This window comes from Columba livia, chromosome 1 (assembly GCF_036013475.1).
Source record: "Columba livia isolate bColLiv1 breed racing homer chromosome 1, bColLiv1.pat.W.v2, whole genome shotgun sequence".
NCBI lineage: Eukaryota > Metazoa > Chordata > Aves > Columbiformes > Columbidae > Columba > Columba livia.
In genome coordinates, this window is record NC_088602.1 from 114617869 (window position 1) to 114638204 (window position 20336).

General features: G+C 37.8%; 1 protein-coding gene across 3 annotated transcripts in view; it reads left to right on the plus strand.

The window, feature by feature from the left end:
* The window catches only part of PUDP (pseudouridine 5'-phosphatase), a 75047-nt gene extending 55384 nt beyond the window's left edge, over positions 1-19663 (plus strand). For all 3 annotated transcript variants that reach the window (XM_065074096.1, XM_065074088.1, XM_065074097.1), the window contains exon 4: positions 18204-19663. In XM_065074096.1, coding sequence (XP_064930168.1) covers positions 18204-18380 — 177 coding nt within the window. In that variant the 3' untranslated portion in view covers positions 18381-19663. The remainder of the gene's footprint in view (positions 1-18203) is intronic.
* The last annotated feature ends 673 nt before the right edge of the window (positions 19664-20336 follow it).

Consider the following 20336-nt stretch of genomic DNA (forward strand, 5'->3'; position numbering starts at 1 on the left):
CTTTGGGGTAATAATTGCTACGACATGCACTAGGTACAAAAGTTCAATATCCAGTGTACTGATAGTATTCTAGAAATTACTTTTAATGCTTTGAAGTATTGAAAATGGAACCAGAGGAATGCTTAGTGATACTTAATACATTGTTGTAGCTCTTCTGTAGAGTCATTCTGGTTGGAATGAACCTTGCAAAGTGACTAATCCAACCTTCTGAGAGCAGAATAATAGTAAATTCAGACCAGGTTGCTCTGGACTTGTCCAGTTAGTTTGTAAAAGCCTCCAAGGGTGAAGACCACACGGCTTCTCTGGGAAACATTATCAAGTGTTTAATTCCTGCTGTGTTTGTTTATTTATTTATTTATTTATTTTATTTTATTCCCTTCCCTTTTTATATCTAGTCAGACAGAATCTCTCCTGTTTCAATTTAGGACCATCACCTCATGTTCATCCTATGCATCTTGGTAAAGACGCTGTCTCTGTCTTTTCAGTAATGTCCCCAGAGATACGTGGCAACTGGGCAACTGCTATTTGCATTCTTCTCTAGGCTGAACAAGCCAAGCTCTCCTTCAGCATTTCCTCACAGGGCAAGTTGTTACAACCCCAGCTGTCTCAGTGTCCCTCTGCTGGACTTCCTGAAGTTTATAATAATCTTTCTGGTTTATTCTTTCTTAATTTTAATGACTAATGAACTTTTCAAACATAGTCATTGTGTATTTGAGAATTATGATACTAAATAGTAACAGAATTTCATAGTCAAGTGCGGCAATGAGGAACAACGCTTGCAGATGCAGACAGGGATGCACAGGCACAGAGTTCTTGTTAGCAGCGAGAGCAGAGCCAGGCAGAGCTGAGCTCTCTTTTATTAACAGTTTTCAATTTATATGTTTGCAGTTACAGGTCTGGACCAAGACGTTAGACAGTTTTTTCAAAAAATGTTATTCTCAACACACCACGCTCATGTTGTGACTGTTTTCAGTCACGTTCCCATGCATATCTTGTGGGCGGCATTCCGACCAATTCATTCACACGCCCAGGCCCAACATTCACACATCATACATATGGGGGCGGTTTTCCGACAGGAGATGTCATTCTCACTGGCCTGGGCTATCACTTCTTACACTCATAAAAAACATACTTCTGTATAATCTGTCCAAGGCCCTTAAGCTGGAACTGCACATCCTGCAGTTCCCACAGTCAAGCTTCTGCTCAACAGATACTATTAACTTAAATTATAAGCCAAATAGCCTTCCACAATTATTTAGATTTCCTTGGAGTTGTCATTTTGCTCTGTGTTTAAACATTTGGAAAACATACAGAACCTGACACTTCTTTTAGCTTTCACTCAGGGCTAGGGACTTGCATAGCACAAAATACACAAAGTAAACATGGAGCTGGTTTGTTTCCCCTTCTCCTCTCATCCGTGTTACCCAAATGTGGGGGGTGTTCTGCATCATTTGGGCAAACACCGACCTTTCAGTATCATGACCACCTCTAATTTAAACTGCTTCTCGTTTCTGTGCCCCTATTTGATTTTGTTTGATATGTTACTGACAGCCAAGTTTTTTTTTTTCAATAGAGATAGTCACTGTAAAAGTCTGTTTTAATTTCTGACTTCATGCTTTTTAAATCTTTCTGTAAATAAGTTCATGAATATTTCTTTCTGTTTCACTTAGAATTTCTTTCTCTACCCTGCCTTCTTTCTTGCTTCAAGTTGAAGAAAAGGGACAGATTGTTTAGGGAGAATCTGGATTTTCTGTTTACAGAGAAATAAATGTTCTGAAATGAACCGCAATTGTATATGTTGTAAAATTGCTTTTGTTTGACAGCTTAATAAATCTCAATCAAAGATCTGAATGACTAGAGGTATTAGAAGCTTGTCTTGCCTGACAAAAACCAACCAACCACCTTTTTGCATTTCTTTATAAATACAGCAAAGGGCTCAGTATTATTCCAGTTGACTGTGACTCTTAATGTTATTTACAAGTGCCTTTACTTATGGGTCTTCCATACAGTTTGTATTTTTTAATTAATGTGAAGACCATAAGCAAAAATCACCTTAATTGGCAACATTTTTTAAATGCTGTGATTCTTCAACAAGTACACATGTTTGTGGTGCAGACAATGCAGTGCCAAACCTTCTGTTTACTTCCTAAACTTTTGCCAGTGTCAATAAGCTTATAAATTTTGGAGATCTTGAATCAATGTTTTCAAACCTACACCTATGTTTATCTTGTGAATTCATCTGATTTTTCACTTTCACGCACAGACATGTGAGACAATTCCACCATATATTCCAGCTGCAACCACAGTCAGCTAGGAGTGGGAACCAGGATTGTAAAAGTGTTCAAGGCTTGGCTATTGACGTCAGGACTAATTTTAAGAGTGGAGAATTATTTGTTGGTTGTTCAAAACCAGATTTTTAGTAGAATGTAGAAGGACACTGAGATGAATAAAAACAAAAATCTGTCTTAATTTTTCCTGTGTGCCTTCTTCAGACTCAGCAACAGTTTCTGGGATGAAGCACTTAGAGAAAACAATAGGAAACTGGGTACAGATATTAGTAAACTGGGCTGTGTCTGGTACATATATTCAGTTGTGTTGAAGATAGATACTTAGTATATATCAGCAATGTTACATGGAAGTGTGAAATACCAGTTACTGCTTATTTTGCTTAATCTGTTAGAAAGTTCAGCAAGGACCTCATCCACTGCATTCGTCAATTAGATGTCATTCAGACAGGCATATGTCATTGCATTTGTTTGAATTAGATTAAACATTTTATGTAAATGAAATATTAGATTATGTAGAATTTAAGACTGCTAACTTTTGTTTATCATTGCCTTCCCAAAACATGTTTGATGCTGTGCTGGTGGTACTTTTATATTGAATTGAAGAAAAGTTTTAGTTCCTACCAAATCCATATAATTTTGGGAGTTTGATTCGGTCCTAACAAAATATGGAAGTTACCTTTTTCTCCTCAGGTCTTCCTGAGCTGCTATTCTTGATATTTTATGCATTTGATGTTAGCTTTATAAACACATGCAGTTTTATATCTGTATATATAGCAGTATATATCTATCTAGGGATATATGTAGATATGTATTTTAAACTACATATATGCATTTCTATATAACAAATGTGTTGAGTCCAGGAGCCTGGTAGGAACAAGGCTGCTGCAGTTCCGTGACCCCAAATCCAGCCAGTAGCGAGGCTGAGAACTTATTTCCAGCAGTCACACCAGCACACACAGCATATATAATACGTACATACAAGTGTACATGTTTCAGCCTCCTCAGAATGGCACAGCAGAAGTGCTGAGTGCTCACACAAGTACAGAAACTAACAATGGCTTCGTCCTGTTTGTCTCTCTGGCTGGTCAGGATGAAGGCCTGTTAGTGCAAAATATCTGCATAGCACAAATGCAGTGAGGATCTTTCCAGCAGCTGGATTTAGGCACTCAGCTGACAATGGATCCTGGTCTCCCTAGTTGTTGGAACTTGGAGGCATGAACCCCCCAGGCCACAGCCCTCGGTGCAGATCCTTCTCCCCTTCCTCTCACCCACACCCACGCAGTGGATGGCTTAGACACAGCCCAGCCCATGGTCCAGGATCCTTGTGTTCCCACACACTTCCCACAGAGTCTCTTCTATACACAGATGAGTCTCTCAGACAGTTCCATGTGCCACGGTCTCTACAGCAGCTGCCCAGGGCTCCCTGTGCCTGCCCTGTCCCTCCAAGACTCAGCATTGCCTGTGCTCTCGCCTGGTTCACAGGCCACCTCACCTACTTGCCAGCTAGTCCAGTGTGCCCTTTGCTAGTGCATGTGCATTTGCACACCCATCCTTGCTGCAGGTGCTTCAGCTGTGGGCACATGGGACACATGGTTCCATGTCAGGATTGGCACTGAGACCTCCATGAACTTCTGCAAGTACAATAGTAAGTCCTTGCCGAGGAAACCATCAGAAATTAAGTTTAATTAGAGGAGACAGGACAGGCAGTGCTGACTGAGGTGGGCACAGCCGGGCACATGGACTGATGTCCCTTGCTCACACCCCACCAGCCCCTTCTGTCCCCCATTCCCATGGGATGCCTCGACCTGTGGATCCTTTCTTGCTGGCACATCTGGGTGGATCTCGCCCTTCTCCAGGTCTCCTCTGGCACCAGGAGTGGCTGGTCCAGGGGGGCCCCTCACAGGGCTGTGGGGACCCCCCTGCCCCTCCTGCCCCATCAGGCAGCACAGGGATGAGCTGCTGGTGGCTGCTGTGGTAGGCATTTGAGAGCGTCTGGGTAGGGTGTGATTCAGGCTCCACCACCTGCCCTTGTTGCTCCTGCTGTGCTTCTTCCTGTGGGCAAAGATGAGTGCTTCTGTCGCATAAACTAACATGCATGCATATATATAGATGTATTTCTAGATATGAAAATGTGCAGATCCTTCTCAGTAGAAACTTACTTGGCAATTTTCACTGCTAATGCTTCATAGATGCTCATTGGACTTACTCATAATGTGATGTTTCATAACCACAGAAGATTTGGAAGGAAAGATTCTTATTAATTAAAAACTGTCAGCCTAAGCTGTGCTACTTTTCTCCGAGGAGGATAGTTAGGAAGGCATCTAAGCAGGGAGAAAAAATTTTAGTTGATAGGGAAATAGGAGAATATGTGGGAGTGAAGAACCTTGTCTGGCAGCCTGCAGCATTGCCACTGCTGAGCACAAGAACATCTGATTGAGAAAAGCATTTAGAGTGTCATGAACAATGTCTGCTCTCCAAATAGATGCAAGATGCTGGTAATCTGAAGAAGATCAAAATGACAGTTGTCACTTGATTATGTAAGATTTTCTTCCTCTTTCTTGTGGTTATGAAGTTAAAACTTGACCTGGTTGAGATTACGGTAACTTTAGGTCTAGATAGAGTAATTGTTTCTCTCTGGTTTTAAGTCATTATCTCTTGATATTCAATAAAACTGCTTTTTAAGTTACTAGTTGTCAATGAGGAGACTGTTCTCCATGGCTTTGAAAGTATTGAAGTGTTTTTATTTCCAACTGCAGGGTCAGTGGAGTAAATATAAGTTTTAGTGTGTTTTCTCACATTGTTTTCCTTTCTAAGACTGGAATTTACAAACATTTGAAGAATGGGAAACAGATGCATTTTGCTACACCTTCAAGATCTGCAAACTCATAACATATATCCCCAAAACAATCTCAATGTATGGGTCAAAAAGTTTCATCTTCACTCTTTCGACATATTTGCCATCTCATTTAGAAATTTTCTCTATTCAATAATGAATCTTACCTGTATCTCACTAGTAGTAGTTCAAATCAATTAACAAAGTTTTAAAATATAATAGAAAACACTACAACTTCTAATCAGAAAAAAAATGGGGGAAAAATTACTTGAGCTGTTTCCTGTATACTGAATCATAGTGTTTGAGATTCTCTTTTACTTCTTCAGCTGACAACCTGTCCTCCTTTTTTTTGTAGTCATAGAGTATTTTACCTGGTAGTCTGAATATATCTTTCAGCGGATTGTGTGGCAGTGATACTTTGTCACCTTGACACACCTGCTGCAGTCTGGTTTCCCCAGGGAATGCTTATATACTGTCTGGGACCCGAAGCTTCCAAGTTATCAGCAAAATGCTGCTCATAGCACTCAGCTGCCTGTCAATTTATGCAGATTCTTCACAATACCTGTGGCACCATCTATTTCTGAACTGATTGTGTTGCTGTATTAGAACCGGTTTCTTCCAGGTCATCTGTTGTGATGGCTAGAGCAACATAAAATCACTGTTTGATGTATGCCATAGTAGTCTTACTAATATATAAATGCACATAATTTTATTTTAAAAAAGAAGAAAAGAGGTATGACCTATGCTTAGGCAGAGGCAACTTAGTTTTTTTCCCAAAACATGTATGTGTTATAAACACATTAACTCTCATTAGGTACTTGTTTGTGAGTTGACTGCAAACATTTGTAGAGAAGGCAATTTGCCTTTCGCTTAACTGTGAGGAAATGTGCTTGCAGCAGTATTGGGGTGACTGAGACACTTTCTAATGGAGTATTTTATATTCCTGTCATAGATTCTCCAATGGTCACTTAGCAATATGTCTGTATGTTTTGCACATTTGTCATTCAAATCTTTAAATTTAGAAGTTTTATTACAGTACCATCTGTCTCTGCACCAGTGAGGCTGGCTGCACACTTTTGAACAGGAAAGAAAAGCAAATTGATATCACATTCACAGAAATAAAAAAGATCATTTTGATGGTTGATGGACACCAAGTTGACCATGCAATGTGCCATTGCAGCAAAGGCAGTTGATGATGAGGAGTATTGCCAGCAGGTTGATGGAGGTGATCCTGCCCCTCTACTCAGCGCTGGTGAGGCCATTTCTGGGCTCCCAAGTACAAGAGACATACGGAGCTACTGGGTAGAGTCCAGCAAAGGGCCACAGAGATGATTAAGAGACTGGAGCATCTCTTGTATGAGGAAAGGCTGAGCGAGCTGGAATCATTCACCTGGGAGAAGAGAAGGCTCAGGAGGATCTCAACGTATGTAAAAATCTGAATGGAGGGTGCTAAGAGGACAGACCCAGGATCTTTTCAGTGGTGTCCATTGACAGGACCAGAGGCAATGGGCACAAACTGAAACATGGGAGTTTCCCTCTGAGCATCAGGAAACACTTTCCTATGGTGAGAGTGACCCAGCACTGGTGCAGGATGCCCAGAGGGATGATGGAGTCTCCCTCCTTGGAGATGTTCAAGCACCGTCTGGACCTATTGCTGGGCAATTGTCTGTAAGTGTGGACCAGGTGACCTCCAGAGATCCCTTCCAACCTCAGTCATCCTGGGATCCTGTGATTTTGAGTCCGTATGAGATTTATGTAGCATTTGCTTATTTTCTGTGTGTGTATATGTATTATGTGTGGACATCTGTAATCTGTAACACTGTAGCACAATAACATGGCAACAAGCTTTTGAGTAAATTCCAATGGTCACAGGGAAATGGACACGTTTAGTTTAAATGGGAAATCAACCTTCATCCCTTTTCCAAAGACTCACTCAAACTGTTGGAGATCAGCAAATGCAGAATACTTCCAATCAGTGGTAAGGAGTGATTCTTACTGTATATATAAATCATTATTGTGTTGGATGAGCAAGTAGTTTTTACTTAAGCATATGGCCTGTTGCAGTGTTTTGAGGACTTTGCTCGTGAGAGGTCAGTTTACAGGCAGTTAGGTGGTAGTTTTCCTTTTAAATTAGTCTGCTGTCTGTCAGCTTTATACCCTGTTGACATCTGAACAGTATTTCTGATTTAAATATACAGATGAGAAGTTTTATAAATACAAATTATATTAAGAAAAAGCTGATGAGAGCCCACATAATTATAAACTTGTTTTCTTTGACGAACTGAGTACACGAGAGAAGTTACTCATGGCAGAAGTTGTGTGACAAGCATATTCAGTAGTTGCTGTTAACATGCCTGTTGATGTTAAGCCAGTGTCACGACTTTGTTAGTTACTAATCTGATATATATTAAACTGTGTAAGCCTTAGGCCGCTGAGAAGGAGACTAGCTGTATAAAGACCATATACCCACCATATGTTTATACACATGCATACATACACACAGTTAAATAAGCGTGTGTTTCTATTTTGTTCCTGGTTTACTTCAAAACTTTCGCTTACATCTTAAGCCCCTTATTCCTTTCACTGAAAATGACCTGTTATTCTGCCTGTAAACATACTTGAGTCGAAGAAAGAACTAATGGCCTTTGGTTGAGATGACTAGTAGCCTTCTGGAGCTGGTCTAATAGAACAATAGGCACAGCTTGATCACTCTGGGTCATCTATGCAAAAAAAAAAAGTGTTTCCATGCAGTATTTTAAGTCAGTAGATGATATTATTAGGGGAATTTTGACAGAAGTGTTGTGAAATATATTGCAACAGTAGATTAAGACTTAAATTCCTTCCTACATGTTAATTCATTTTTAAGTGTATTATTTTTCATCTTTATTGCAATATTTGAACTTGGAGTTTGCAGCAGGAAGAAACTTTTTACAGGCGTAGTCTGGTTTACTGATTGATTCACACAAAACTGCTTGATATTCACTAGCTTTCCATCTTGCAGTTTTCACAGCTTGAAATACCTTGGTAATTATTTCTTCCCTAAAATAAACAAAGCAAATGGATACAAAGAAGCTAGAGATTAATGTGAAAGAGATTGCTTCTCTTCTGAACTCAAAAAAAAATATATTTACATTTTCTTTAAAAATTTCCTCTTATTCTTAATATATTTTTTTTACCAATAGTAATTGTATTGATCTAGTAGATCTTGCTGTGCACTTAAAGTTAATTCCTCATTCAGAGTTAAGAGGGTTCTCTCCGTTGAACTAATCATGTCTCATAATCAATAGTTCAAAAGGGGTATATCATACATAGCGTATGTACAAATATGGTGGTTATTATTAATTTTGTTACTTTTGGTGGTAGATTTCATGTTCTTTAGAAATACCGCATTTAGCACACAGAATTATTTTCTCAGGTAGAGAAAACGTTGCAAGTAATTTTGAGTTCTGAGCTCTGTTTGCCTGCACAGTTGAAGCAGCTTTGCCAGCTAAGAGTCTGAGAAATCATCTTTTGAAACCAGGAGGGCAGTTACTTAAATAGATCTGATTATTGATGTGATGAGGCATTTCAGTTCAGTTGTGATATGTTTAGATTGCTACAGCAAATTAAATTTTGGAATTGCGACATTCATAACTATAATCCCATGCCCACAGCTGGGCTTGTGTTGAAAGAGCAGGTTCTGCAAAACTTTGCGCACCTATTTTGTGGTTTTACACATACAGTCTGCTTTAGGCAAATGCAAGGGATGCCGGGGATAAGACTGTAGTTGGAAGGGGTGAACCTTCTGTGTTTCAAACACTGCCCAAAAAGGAGGATTTATAGTCCTCTTCGGTATTCCTAGTCACTTACAGCTGTTATATGATTGTTCTCTGGATTGTGAGCCTGACAGAGCAGTTTTCTGTTGGGGTACGGAATTGATTCACAGAGGGCACAGAAACATAACGCCCATCACTGGGAGACACATGGAAGCAGACACCCCTTAGCAGGAGGTTAAAGAAAGAGAAGGAGGAAACAACCTTTCATTGGCAGCAAACCACTAGTTTGGATCAGCTACTTTTGAAAGTACCTCCCAGGAACAGGTTAGGAGAAAATTGTTGAATTTGGTTGTGTTTGCTTGTATCTTAAACGTGTACGTGGAATTTAATCTAATGACGTATGATGGAAATACATTAAATTGAGGTGTGTATTATCCTTGCATAGATGTAACGGAATATTTTTACAGCTCTCACTCTTAATGCTATTGCTGTTTTATAAGTTCACATTTTAGTGGAAATAGTACTTTGAAAGAAAACACTGAAATAGTTCTGTTTTAGCAAATGTCCCCTGAAATGACCCAGAGTCAAATCTTTGTACTATTTTGTCTCAAAATCTGATCCTTTACAGGTTTGTGTCCCCTTATGATGTTAATTTATTTCCTTTTTCAAAATAGTGTGTTTATTCCAGATTTTAATGGTTCTTCCTAGTGCTTTTTTATCTCAAGCTTACTCCTGTTCTTTGGCTCTTCCATTTCTTAATCCCTCTCATGAGGTGTGACTCTCTCCAAGATGTTACACTTTTTAAAGATTTTAGGAGTTGTTCTTGGGTTTGGATTGTCCTGAAGCTGGTGCTATTAAGTTATTCTTCCAAGCAATGTAACAAAATCATCTTTTTTTTTTATTTTATTTTTTTTTATTTTAAAAGTTACAAAAGCAAATTTCCAACAAAAGGTCTTTAAGATTCAGTTCAGGTGTTTACCCAAGTTAAAAAAATAAACAGTTAATATTTTTTACAATTTACTTTTGTACTTCATTGTCCACCTTCCTCTTAGAAAATCTATATTGAGAAGAGTATTGCCATTTTTTAGTACAAGTACTTGCATCCTGTAGTTGAAATATGTAGAAAATTATAATTAAAATTTTATTATGTTTTTTTGAATTACTTAAAGGTGCTAGTTTGTGACTTCATGCTTGGAGTTTTATGCTGTTGATCTTAAAAATTCTCTAAAAGATAATTTTCAACTGTTTGAAGTTTGAAAAAAAAAAATACAACTCTTTTCTTTCTTATTATGAGAGTTAAAGTGTAACATGGCTGCATTTCACCAAGTCACTTCAGACCTGTGACACTGTGTCATGTATGGTTCAATGAGAAGCTTGTACTGAATAGGAAAAAAGACCTTTGCCGTGACTCTTTTTCACTCCCAGTGAAAACATATTTAAACGTTAATGCCTTTTCTCACCTTCTTTACTGAAGAAATTAGTAAACTACTTTATGTCTGAAGCATATGTGGGTTATTATTAGCACTTCTGTCAAAGACTAAACACCGGTTAAGATGATGTTTAGATCAGATTAAGGTACATTTCAGTATACAGGCTGGTCTTTCTGTGTGGGAAAATAACACTCGTCAAGAAGACATTATAGAACAAAAAGAAACTATTGCCAAAAAATTATGCCACTTGAAAAAACTGAGTGGCTCCGTGAGAATCAGCTGCCTTCTGCAGCACCTGCTGGGTTGGATATAGACAGGCGATAGTGTCCAGTCACACAAAACAAGCAGGTTACCTGCTGTCCTCAGCCTGCTGTGCTGCGCTTGTGGCTTTGTAGACATTCTCTGTGTCCAAAAAGTTCATTGCATTTATTCACAAAATACTTTTTGATATTTAATTGCAGTTCTAATTTGAGACATAGAATTTGGATTCATCAAAATAGGTCCTCCTTTGGATGTACCTGGTTTGTATCTCTGTGTTTACTTCTGAGATGGGGCCAGCCTCTTCTCCAGGGAGCAGAGTGATCATGCAGTTGGCAACAGGCGTGAGCTGGAACACAAGAAACTCCTGCTAGATGCTCAGAAGCCCATTTTCACCGTAGGGGTGGGGAAATATGGCAAATGGTTGCCCAGGAGGTATGTGGAATCTCCATCCTTGAAGATACTCAGAGCTCACTTAGTAAAGGCTCTGAGCAGACTGCTCTGGTTGGACAGGCATTGAGGGAGAGTGCCTCTAAATGGCCTCCAGGAATCCTTCCAGTGTCAATTATTCTATGATTCTGAGCTCTACATGCAAGGTGTAGTTACTTGAATGTGTTGTGTATTACACGTCACAAAAGTCAGTGGTTTTATTAAAGCTACTTCTGTGTGGAAAGGAAGGCAGCGCAGATTAACTATTTCATTGCACAGAATTCCTTTTTAGGTCACTTTTAGTGATAAGTGGCATAAAAAACCAGCATGTTATGCAATATGAGTAGCCTCAGTAGAGAGCATCTTGAGTATTTGCCTTGTGTCCTCCGTGAAAGAACAATACTCTTCTATGGCTAATCCGAGCTGTGGTTGATTGAGTTAGATTTCTGCTGCCGAGATAATTGGACACTGTTTCGGAAATGCCTGGGAATTTCTTGAGGCCTGTAACACAAGTTGTCATACAAAGTTCCCAGTGTGCTGTCCTCTAAACACACAGTCCTCTGTGAAAAGAGTGCTCCAACCATCCGGAACCATCAGAGTAACCCCGCATGTAAATGTGACCTTCTCCCTGCCTCACAGAGCCGCTGTGTCTGGGTCCGGCTGTCACTCACAGAAGCACTTTCTTTCACTTGTTGGAGTCTTGGAAACAAGCAAAAAATTTGAAATTTCTCCTCCTTCTTCCCCGTCTAGACAGTTTTACTCCTCCTGGCCTACCTTAAGATAACATAATATGAGCTGGTTTGTGAGAGACTAGCTGCTGGTGGGGGCATTTCTGCAAAAGCTGAAAATGCAGAGTGATCTAATTATGTGCAGATGTAACACACTTCCTTTTTTTTTTCCCTTTATTTTTTTTAATTGTGATAATGATTTTTATTTTAATCTGATAAGTCTTCTGGAAATTATTTGATTGTTGTACTGGTCTGCAACATACTCCTAGTAGCAAGTTAATAAAAATCTGAATTAAAAAGCATATGTGTGTATAATTTCTAACAGTTCTTAATATGAACCATTGAATCATGAAAAATGGTGGCTGGTAGTCAGTATACTGGATACTCTGATGCTTAATTCATTTGATTATAGGTTTTCAGCTTTTTTTTTCGTTTGCTCTAGCATTTAAAAACATCTTGGTTTACTCCTTATTTTCCATAATGGAACTAAGTGATGGGCTGTAAGCTGCATGACTTTCTAAAACAGCATATTTAATATGGTTCTATTATCCCTGTCTAGTCAAATTGGCATATGTCCTTAAAATAAAATGAAGTCTAATTCATTATTGTTACTGAGACTTTTCCAAACTATTTCTGGAAAGAGTGCAAGTCCAAAGATTAGGAGAGAAACATTAATTGAGTTACTTGTTTATTGTTTTTTGTTAATTCTTCAGAGAGTTAACACAGTGGGAGGCCAAAATTGCAGATGCTGGAGCTGCTTAAAATGCATTTATGCGATAATGTTTAAGTGACTCTAGTGGTAAATGGGTCACCCAGAAATATATTTTCCCCTTGTTCCTAGATACTTTGTATATCAAAGCATAGGAAAAAAAAAAAAAAAAAGGAAAACAGAAGTTACCTATAAAATAAGCTTGTATCTTTGTTATGTTAGTGAAGTTGTTGGGCTTTCCTCTTTTTGAGAATTTCCACCACCTCCCGTAAATGAAAACAGCATATTTTCAGCACCTCAGCATTTTTTAAGGGTTATAGATGGGTCTGTTTTATTCTGAATTACATTATGGTTCTTGAAAATTGCTGGGTCACTCACAGTAGTAACACAGTTGGTCAGTAGTGGAATTATTTAGAAAATCTGAAAAAAATGGGTCAGCAAGGAAAAAGGTAAAAGTTTTTGAACAAAACAAAAAAACATTATTGTAGTAGTAGTAGTAATAGTAATAGAATATTTTAGACTGATAATATATTTCTTAGGTACAACATAGTTTTGAGTTATGACCACAGAGTATGAGCTAGTTTTTTACCATGAGGAAAGTAAAACTACTTTTGGAAGTGACCAGTCAACAAGTTACCTGTAGAAATGAAAGGCCTGACCGGCTTCTGTTTTGCAGAAATGAATGATGCAGTTCTGAAATCAATGTCAGCTGACTCTACTCAGTAGATTTATTCCTCTGGCCTGTTTTGAGGCTCACTTTGATACCCATTGGAATCAATGGGGATTTTTTTAGTTACATGATTTGAATTAGGCTTTAAGACTGTGTTATGCATGTATACATAAATCAATGTATAAAATTACCAAATGTTTCAGGAGTGCAAATTTTACGAATAACACATCATGCTTTTGGCTAGTTGATTTGATCATGAAGGAGAAAAAGCAAATATAAATAAAGAAATTACAGAAGTATAATATGCAATCCATAAGAAGCCCCGAACATTATATGTCACATTCATTTCAGAGTCATCTGAAAACAGAAGGTACAGTAATCTTCTACTATCTCCTCTCCCCAAGTGCAGAAAGAGACTGGTCCTGTTCAGAAGTTGGAGAGTGAACATAGGGATAACCTCTCAGAGGTCTTACCAACTCTTTTTGAAACTGTGATTTGAAACCTCAAAATTCCCCTGTTTTCCCTTTTTGTTTTCCTTCAGAAGGAGGGAAGAATAAAATTAATTATTAATCTTTATTTTTGTTGTGGTTTAGCCTGAGCTAGCAATACAACCACAACAGCTGCTCACTCACCCCCCTACCCACCTCCCAAGTAGGAGACAGAATCCAAAGGGAAGGGAGAAACTTGGGTTGAGATAAACAAAGTTTAATAAAATAACAAAATACTAATACACTACTAGTAAATTTATTTATTTAGTTATTTAGTTATTTAGTCATTTAAAAAATAGAAATAGAATATAAAATAAAAGATACTCAATGCAATACCTCATGAACTCTGTCCACACCGAGCAGCTAGTCCCAGGAAACAGCACCCAGTCCCGAACAGCTGATCCTGGAGAAGCAAAAAAGGAAAAAAAAGGCAGAAAGGCCTCTTGAAAATGGCAAAACACCGAGCTAGTGAAAGTCCCGAAAAGAACCCCCCCAACTCCAACAAAAAGAGCAAAGAAGAATGCAAGAGAGAGACCAGAAGATCCCGACTCTCCTTCAATATGAAGCATGACACTAATGGGATGGAATACAGTCATTGACCAGTCTGGATGTCAGTCAAGCTCTGCCCCATCCGTGCCCCACTTCTTGATGCCTCACACTTGTGGGCAGAGCGCTCAGAACGGCCTTGGCTCTCAGACCAGAGCAATTAAAACATTAACCCTGTGCTGGGGTGTTATCTGCTTGTTCTTAAACTAAGTCCAAATAATGGCCACGCTAGCTATGAAAAAGAAAATTAACTCATTTTCAGTCAAACCAGCACAATTTTTTAAGCACTTTTGTCCCTAGAATGCTTTCTGATTTTTTGTTTCTTCGGGCTTTTTGTTGTTGTTGTTTGTTTTGGTTTGTGTTTTAAAGTCAGAATATATACATGCAGTGGTTTTGTATAGGGTGGAGAGTCATTCTTTCAGTACTTCCTCAGAAGGCAGGGTAGTTTTAACTTAGGACTGAAGACTTTTTAAGTGTATGTTTTGCCCAGTGAAAGACTTAAACATGTCGGCTTCAGTTTGAACAGACCACAAGGTAAATGTTACAGTGGTAACAGAAAAAGAGGACTGAAGTTTAATGTTTTCTCATTAAGTCCATGGTAGCTGTTTCTCATGGAGCATACGGGGAATACAATGTAAAAATAATAATATATTAAAAGAAAATGCTTAGGGAAGAAAATGAAGGAGTTAACAAATACTCAGTTCCTTTTCTTCTCACACTTTTTATCAAAGGGAATAAAGTACTTCATACTCTTACAAGTAAGACTGTCATTCAAAGGCAAAATACTAAAGCATGTGGTTTAGTGCCTGTGTCTGCAAATGTTTTCACTGAGATTAAGGGCCTAACCAGACCAGACCAGAACCAGAAAATGGAAGATTTTTCTAATACAATATGAAATAATTTGAAGTTATGTTTACCCATTTTATAGATTATGAAAATTTTCATCCTTTCTTTATAAAACAATAGATGGTAGTGTTTAATTTACAGACAACTTCTATGTGTATAAATTACACCATCTTTAGTCTCATCCTTAATTCTGTTTTAGAGCTGATATGTCATGTCATATGTGGTCAAGGATATTTGCTTGATAGGCACTCCCAGTGCATATACTTTATGTACAGAGGTTTTTCAAAATCTTGAGTTTGGAACTGATTTTAATATATTATCTTCCCAGACTTCTTGGATATCACTAATAGCAGTAACACTTATGGATACCTCTGCTAGTTACATAAATATTCCATCCAGACATTCACAATGTATAGGTTGGAGAGGGTTTGCTATACCTACCAATGGCCTAACTAGCAGTCCTTTCTTATATTTTTAGATTTCATTTAGAAAGATGAGATAATGAGGTGCTGCGGTGATTTTATTGTTTCTTCCTTTGGTTAAGTGAATAATTTTTCTAGAGTCAGAAAGTGAAATATAAATTAATATGCTTTACTACTTTACTTTTTTAAGCATCTAGTTCATTCCAAAGTGAGAACTGTCCTATATTAGTATGACCTTTTGAGTGATCTCATAGCAGGAGTATTGATCAGTGACATGAGTTTTAGAAATAATGCAGAGAAGCAGCCAGAATCTCAGCTGAAGTCTGTATAAATCTCATCTGTCTCTCTGAGTTGGAGTGATGCTGATGTTGCAATACTTAGGCAAAATGGGAAGAACTTGGCTGCTTTCGTATCTCTAAATTTAGTATGTGGGCGGGCCAGGACAGTGAACACTTTATAACATCTCTATGCAGCAAAGTTAATAAATCCATTTTGTATGTGATCCTCTTGAAATGTTTCGTCATCCATTCAAAATGTTGCTGTGCTGTTGATAGGAAGTGTCAGTAGCAAGAAGAGCTGGAGGAAGACCTGGTATACTTATTTCGTGTAACATTAGAGCCACTGTAATTATGGGTTATTTGCCTGGCTTCTTTGGTAATTAAGAGTTTTAATTGCTTCTAGTTCCAGAGAATTAGTTAAGCTTTTCATTATACTTACTGCCTTCCATAATCATCAGCTTCTCTCGTACAGTAAGCTTACTGACATCATGGAAGTCAATTAGGTCTTCCAAGGCAGAGCAGTGAAGTACGTTTATTTGTATGGGCTGGATTAGAAAAGGTTTCTGAAAGGCCTTAATAATTCTGTTCTGTGCAACATTTAAACTTATTCTTCAAAAGGCAAAGCCTGTCAGGGTTCCATTTAACTTTTCAGAGTCCTCAGAGTGCTTAGGGTCACAAGCTGAGGTATTGCAAAGAACAAAACCTATAGGCAGATCTATGCTCCTGTTCTAATAGCAATTGTTCCAAGATTTGCAGAATCAGCTGGTTACATATTTGTAGTTAGTGATAATAATCAGCATTTGAAAATATCACATTGTTCAAACCAGAATTCAGTGACTGTATAAAGGAAATGAGCACAAAAGAGATAGGTGTGATTCCGTTGGCTCACTAAAAATCATTAATTAAGTTTTACTTTATTACCTGCAAGGTAGAAAGCACCTCTTACTTTCTCTTGGCAGACTCTGAGTGGTTCCTGACATGTTGACTAGCAAGAATCAATATTTTAAAAAGAAAAGGAGAAAGAAAGGGTATGTTCCCTCTTCCACTGTCTCTGATACAGATGGATATGTGTAGTGCAGATATTTAATACAGCTTGCGAATTTTTTTTTCATTGAACATAATAAACTTTTTGTAGGTTGCAACTTGGTTCTCTTAGAGCACAGCTAGAACATACAAACACTGTGCATCACTAATCTTCCCTGGTGAAACAGTTTTTTGTCAGAGAACCTAAAAGATGCAGTACGCTGTTGTGTGTTCTCCCGGCGTGTCATATCTAGATTCAATCAAAGGTTACAGCAAATTATTACCCTTACTCATTCAGTATTAGTTGCCACAGTCTATTGTGTTGTGAAGAAAAGGGTAAGAAAATCCATCCTGTGTGTGTAGGAAGAGATTTAGTAGATTGGTAAAGACTGTAGAGAAGGGCTTAATTCACAAAAGAGAAATTTGTGATAAGGCAGAGTTGCACTCTCTGAAGGCTGTGGGGAAAATTGCACTAACCATCCCAGCATTTGTGTTGAATTACTGAAATTACTTGTGGCAGTAATTTTGGTAGTAGTAGTAGTAGTAGCAGTGCTAATACTATTGATAGTAAATGCAGTCTGAATTGCGGAAGTGTTAGAAACCACTTGTCAGTGTAGGTGGCGGGATGCCAAAAGTTGCTTTGTTTGTCCATGACCAAAAATTCAAATTAAAGACTGGGTAATGTCAGGAAGGAATGCTTTATTGTATACATTCTGGAATAAATTCCAGAAGCATTGTCTTTTAGTATATAAAAGTTCTCACCAGATAATTTATTATATATTTATTTATGGTAAATATTTATTATTTAATATCCTGATGTTCAATTCCAAACTATCATCTTGCATGATTGTGAATATTTTAAGGCATGGAACTTTTACCTGACTAAACTGTCTGTTCTCTAAAAGTAACCTTCCAGTATAGTTGCTGATTTTCCTTTTCACTGTTGCTTTGGAAGAATTAAGCAAATAGAGCATGAATTCAACAGCGCTCTTCTAACAAGTGACTTCTGTCTTGCTCTTCACTCATCTGAAGTCCTAATATTGACCTAGGTAGTGTAGTCTTCCCCCTCTTGTGTATGTAGGAAATTCCACACCTGTAAGTGAAAGCATTGCTTTTGCCATTTTACAGGTTGTAAAGTTGGTCTTGAAGAGTTAAATTGCCTGCTTATAGAAGTATTTAAGCACTTGCTTAACTTTAAGCTTGTGCTTAAACCCATCTCCATAAAACAAATCACTTAGGAACATCTGGATAACCAGTTGCTTGGATTTAAGTATGCATTTTGATGTTATTTTGAATTGAAATTAATTTAAGGTTAATTACCATGCAGATGTTCGAATTGATAGTTTTGCCGTTGTTCTTATTAGGTTTGTTTAAACCAAGAACTGAATTTAGCTTTCTGACTAAGTTTTATGTGGCATCATTCTCTCTTTTGAAACAGAAGACTAAAAGTTAATAGTAACATTCTTCTTTATTTTTTTCCCTCATCTTCTTGTTTCTCAGTGTCTTGTGTTTGAAGATTCACCGCTTGGAGTCAAAGGAGCCCTGGCAGCAGGAATGCAAGTGGTTATGGTTCCAGATGAAAAATTAAATCCAGATCTTAAAAAGGAGGCAACACTACTGCTGAAGTCCATGGAGGATTTCAAGCCAGAACTCTTTGGTTTACCAGCATATGATTAATGCCAAATGTCTGGGAACATGCACTTGACTGGAGATCGGGAAAGTGAAATTAAATTTTGCTATAGAGCACAAAATTCCTGTTAAAACCAAGTCTTCCACGTAGTACCATTGACAGTTGACTGGAATGTTTGTGATTTGTCATTGTGATAAATGCTGAATCAAAGCAGAGTTTTGTCTTGTGAAATGAATCCAGCCTTGTTCTCTGCACATCGTAATGTTTTCTGGGAATATTATGAAACTATTTAGACAGTTTATTGTAACTTCTTTGGAAGCTTCTTGTTATGTTTCCACTTGATTGACTTACTGTTTAGATCTTAACCAGAAGCCTGTTCTGGATTTACTTTTATCTCATTACATTGATTTTGATACAGTTATTGCTATCAACATGTTTATCTTTTTCCTCATCCTGTACTTGCCCATCTATTCCCCTTTCTATGCTGTTGTCATTTTTTACCCAGTTATTTACAGACTTTTTGTTGTACTGTCTGTGTTTTCTTATTTTGTTTTCTTCTTGAGGGCTGAATGAGATGACTTCCAGAGATCCCTTACAACCTTCACTATTCTATAATTCTGTCATCTTTTTTTGGTGTGGTGATCGCCTGCTAGGAGGTATACAAGGTTATATGATCCTACAGTTTAACCAAAATGCTTTGCATCTGCCTTCTTCTGTTTCCTTGTATTCTCTTCATTTACCATATTGCCATGTAGCCTGCCTATTCATTCTTGTCAGATGAATCCACCCTGTCTCCCTGCTTCAATTCTGAAAAAGTTATGGCCTTAACTCCTTCGTATCCAAATAGCTTTCTCTAGGCCATCCTTACTTTTCCATTCTTATCTCTTTTTTTTGCCAAGTTCCCTACAGAGGGTTTTGCTGTCTGTTTTTAAAAAGACAGAAATTGTAGGTTTGGTTTATTTAAATACTTAAAACTTGTTTTCTTGGCTACCGTAATTTCCACAAAATACATTATGTTGTCAGCTGTCTCGTTTCTGTTTCTGTCATCTCGTCAGGACAAGGGTAAAGGTCTCTTTAGAAAATGCTAGACATGTAAAGAGGTTCTGGTGGAATCCACAAGTATATGTATGACATGGTAGAAGCAATGTCTTTTTCTAAAGAGGCCTGTATCATGCAGGTTCTATGATTGTTTGGTATTTTAAAATGAATGATTGTATTCTGCATTTTAAAAACTAAATTTTTAATTGAGTGTCCATTAGGTACTCCAAAATCTTGGTAAAATATCAGACTCCGTAAAGACAAGAAGTATTAAACGTGTCAAACAAGAAAATTTCCGTGTATTATGAGAAGACTTCTCTGACTTCATTTTTTTATTGTCACCTATTTATCTGTGATCTTCTTCACAACAAAGTTTTCTAGGCATTTCTAGTGGTTAACTGGTTTAGGGTTAAGTTTTTTAGCAGGAACAAAAATGAATGAATCATAGATGCTCCTGGATTTAAAAAAAGCTTTCACGTCTTTTATGTAGACTGCTATTATTTTCTGTTACTGTAGTCTCTTCATACCCCAAAAAGCTTATTCCGTATGGTCAGTCAAATATGACCTAGATGGTTCCAGAAGGTTTTTAGTACAAATAGTAAAATGGTTTGCAGTTCAATGCTTTTCATCAAGGGATCTGGAAGACTTTTTTTGAAAAAAGGCTAAATAGTGTTTCAGTGTACATATTTTGTGTTTATTTCTTTAGGCCCATGTATTTTTCAGTCATTAATGTTTGTACAGTGACAAGACCCCATCCTATCCAATATTAATTCCATTCCTGGTCTATCCAGACAAGAGAGCAGAAATATTGCTGTATAATTCCTCCTTTGACTTATGTTACATAACACAAAGTGTTGCTGTAGAGCAATAATTCTGAGCTTTCAAGTGTAAAACAGGTGCCTGTTGGGATCCCTTTCGTTGATAATTACTGAATTCCAACAGGGAAGTTACTAGGTAGAACAAGC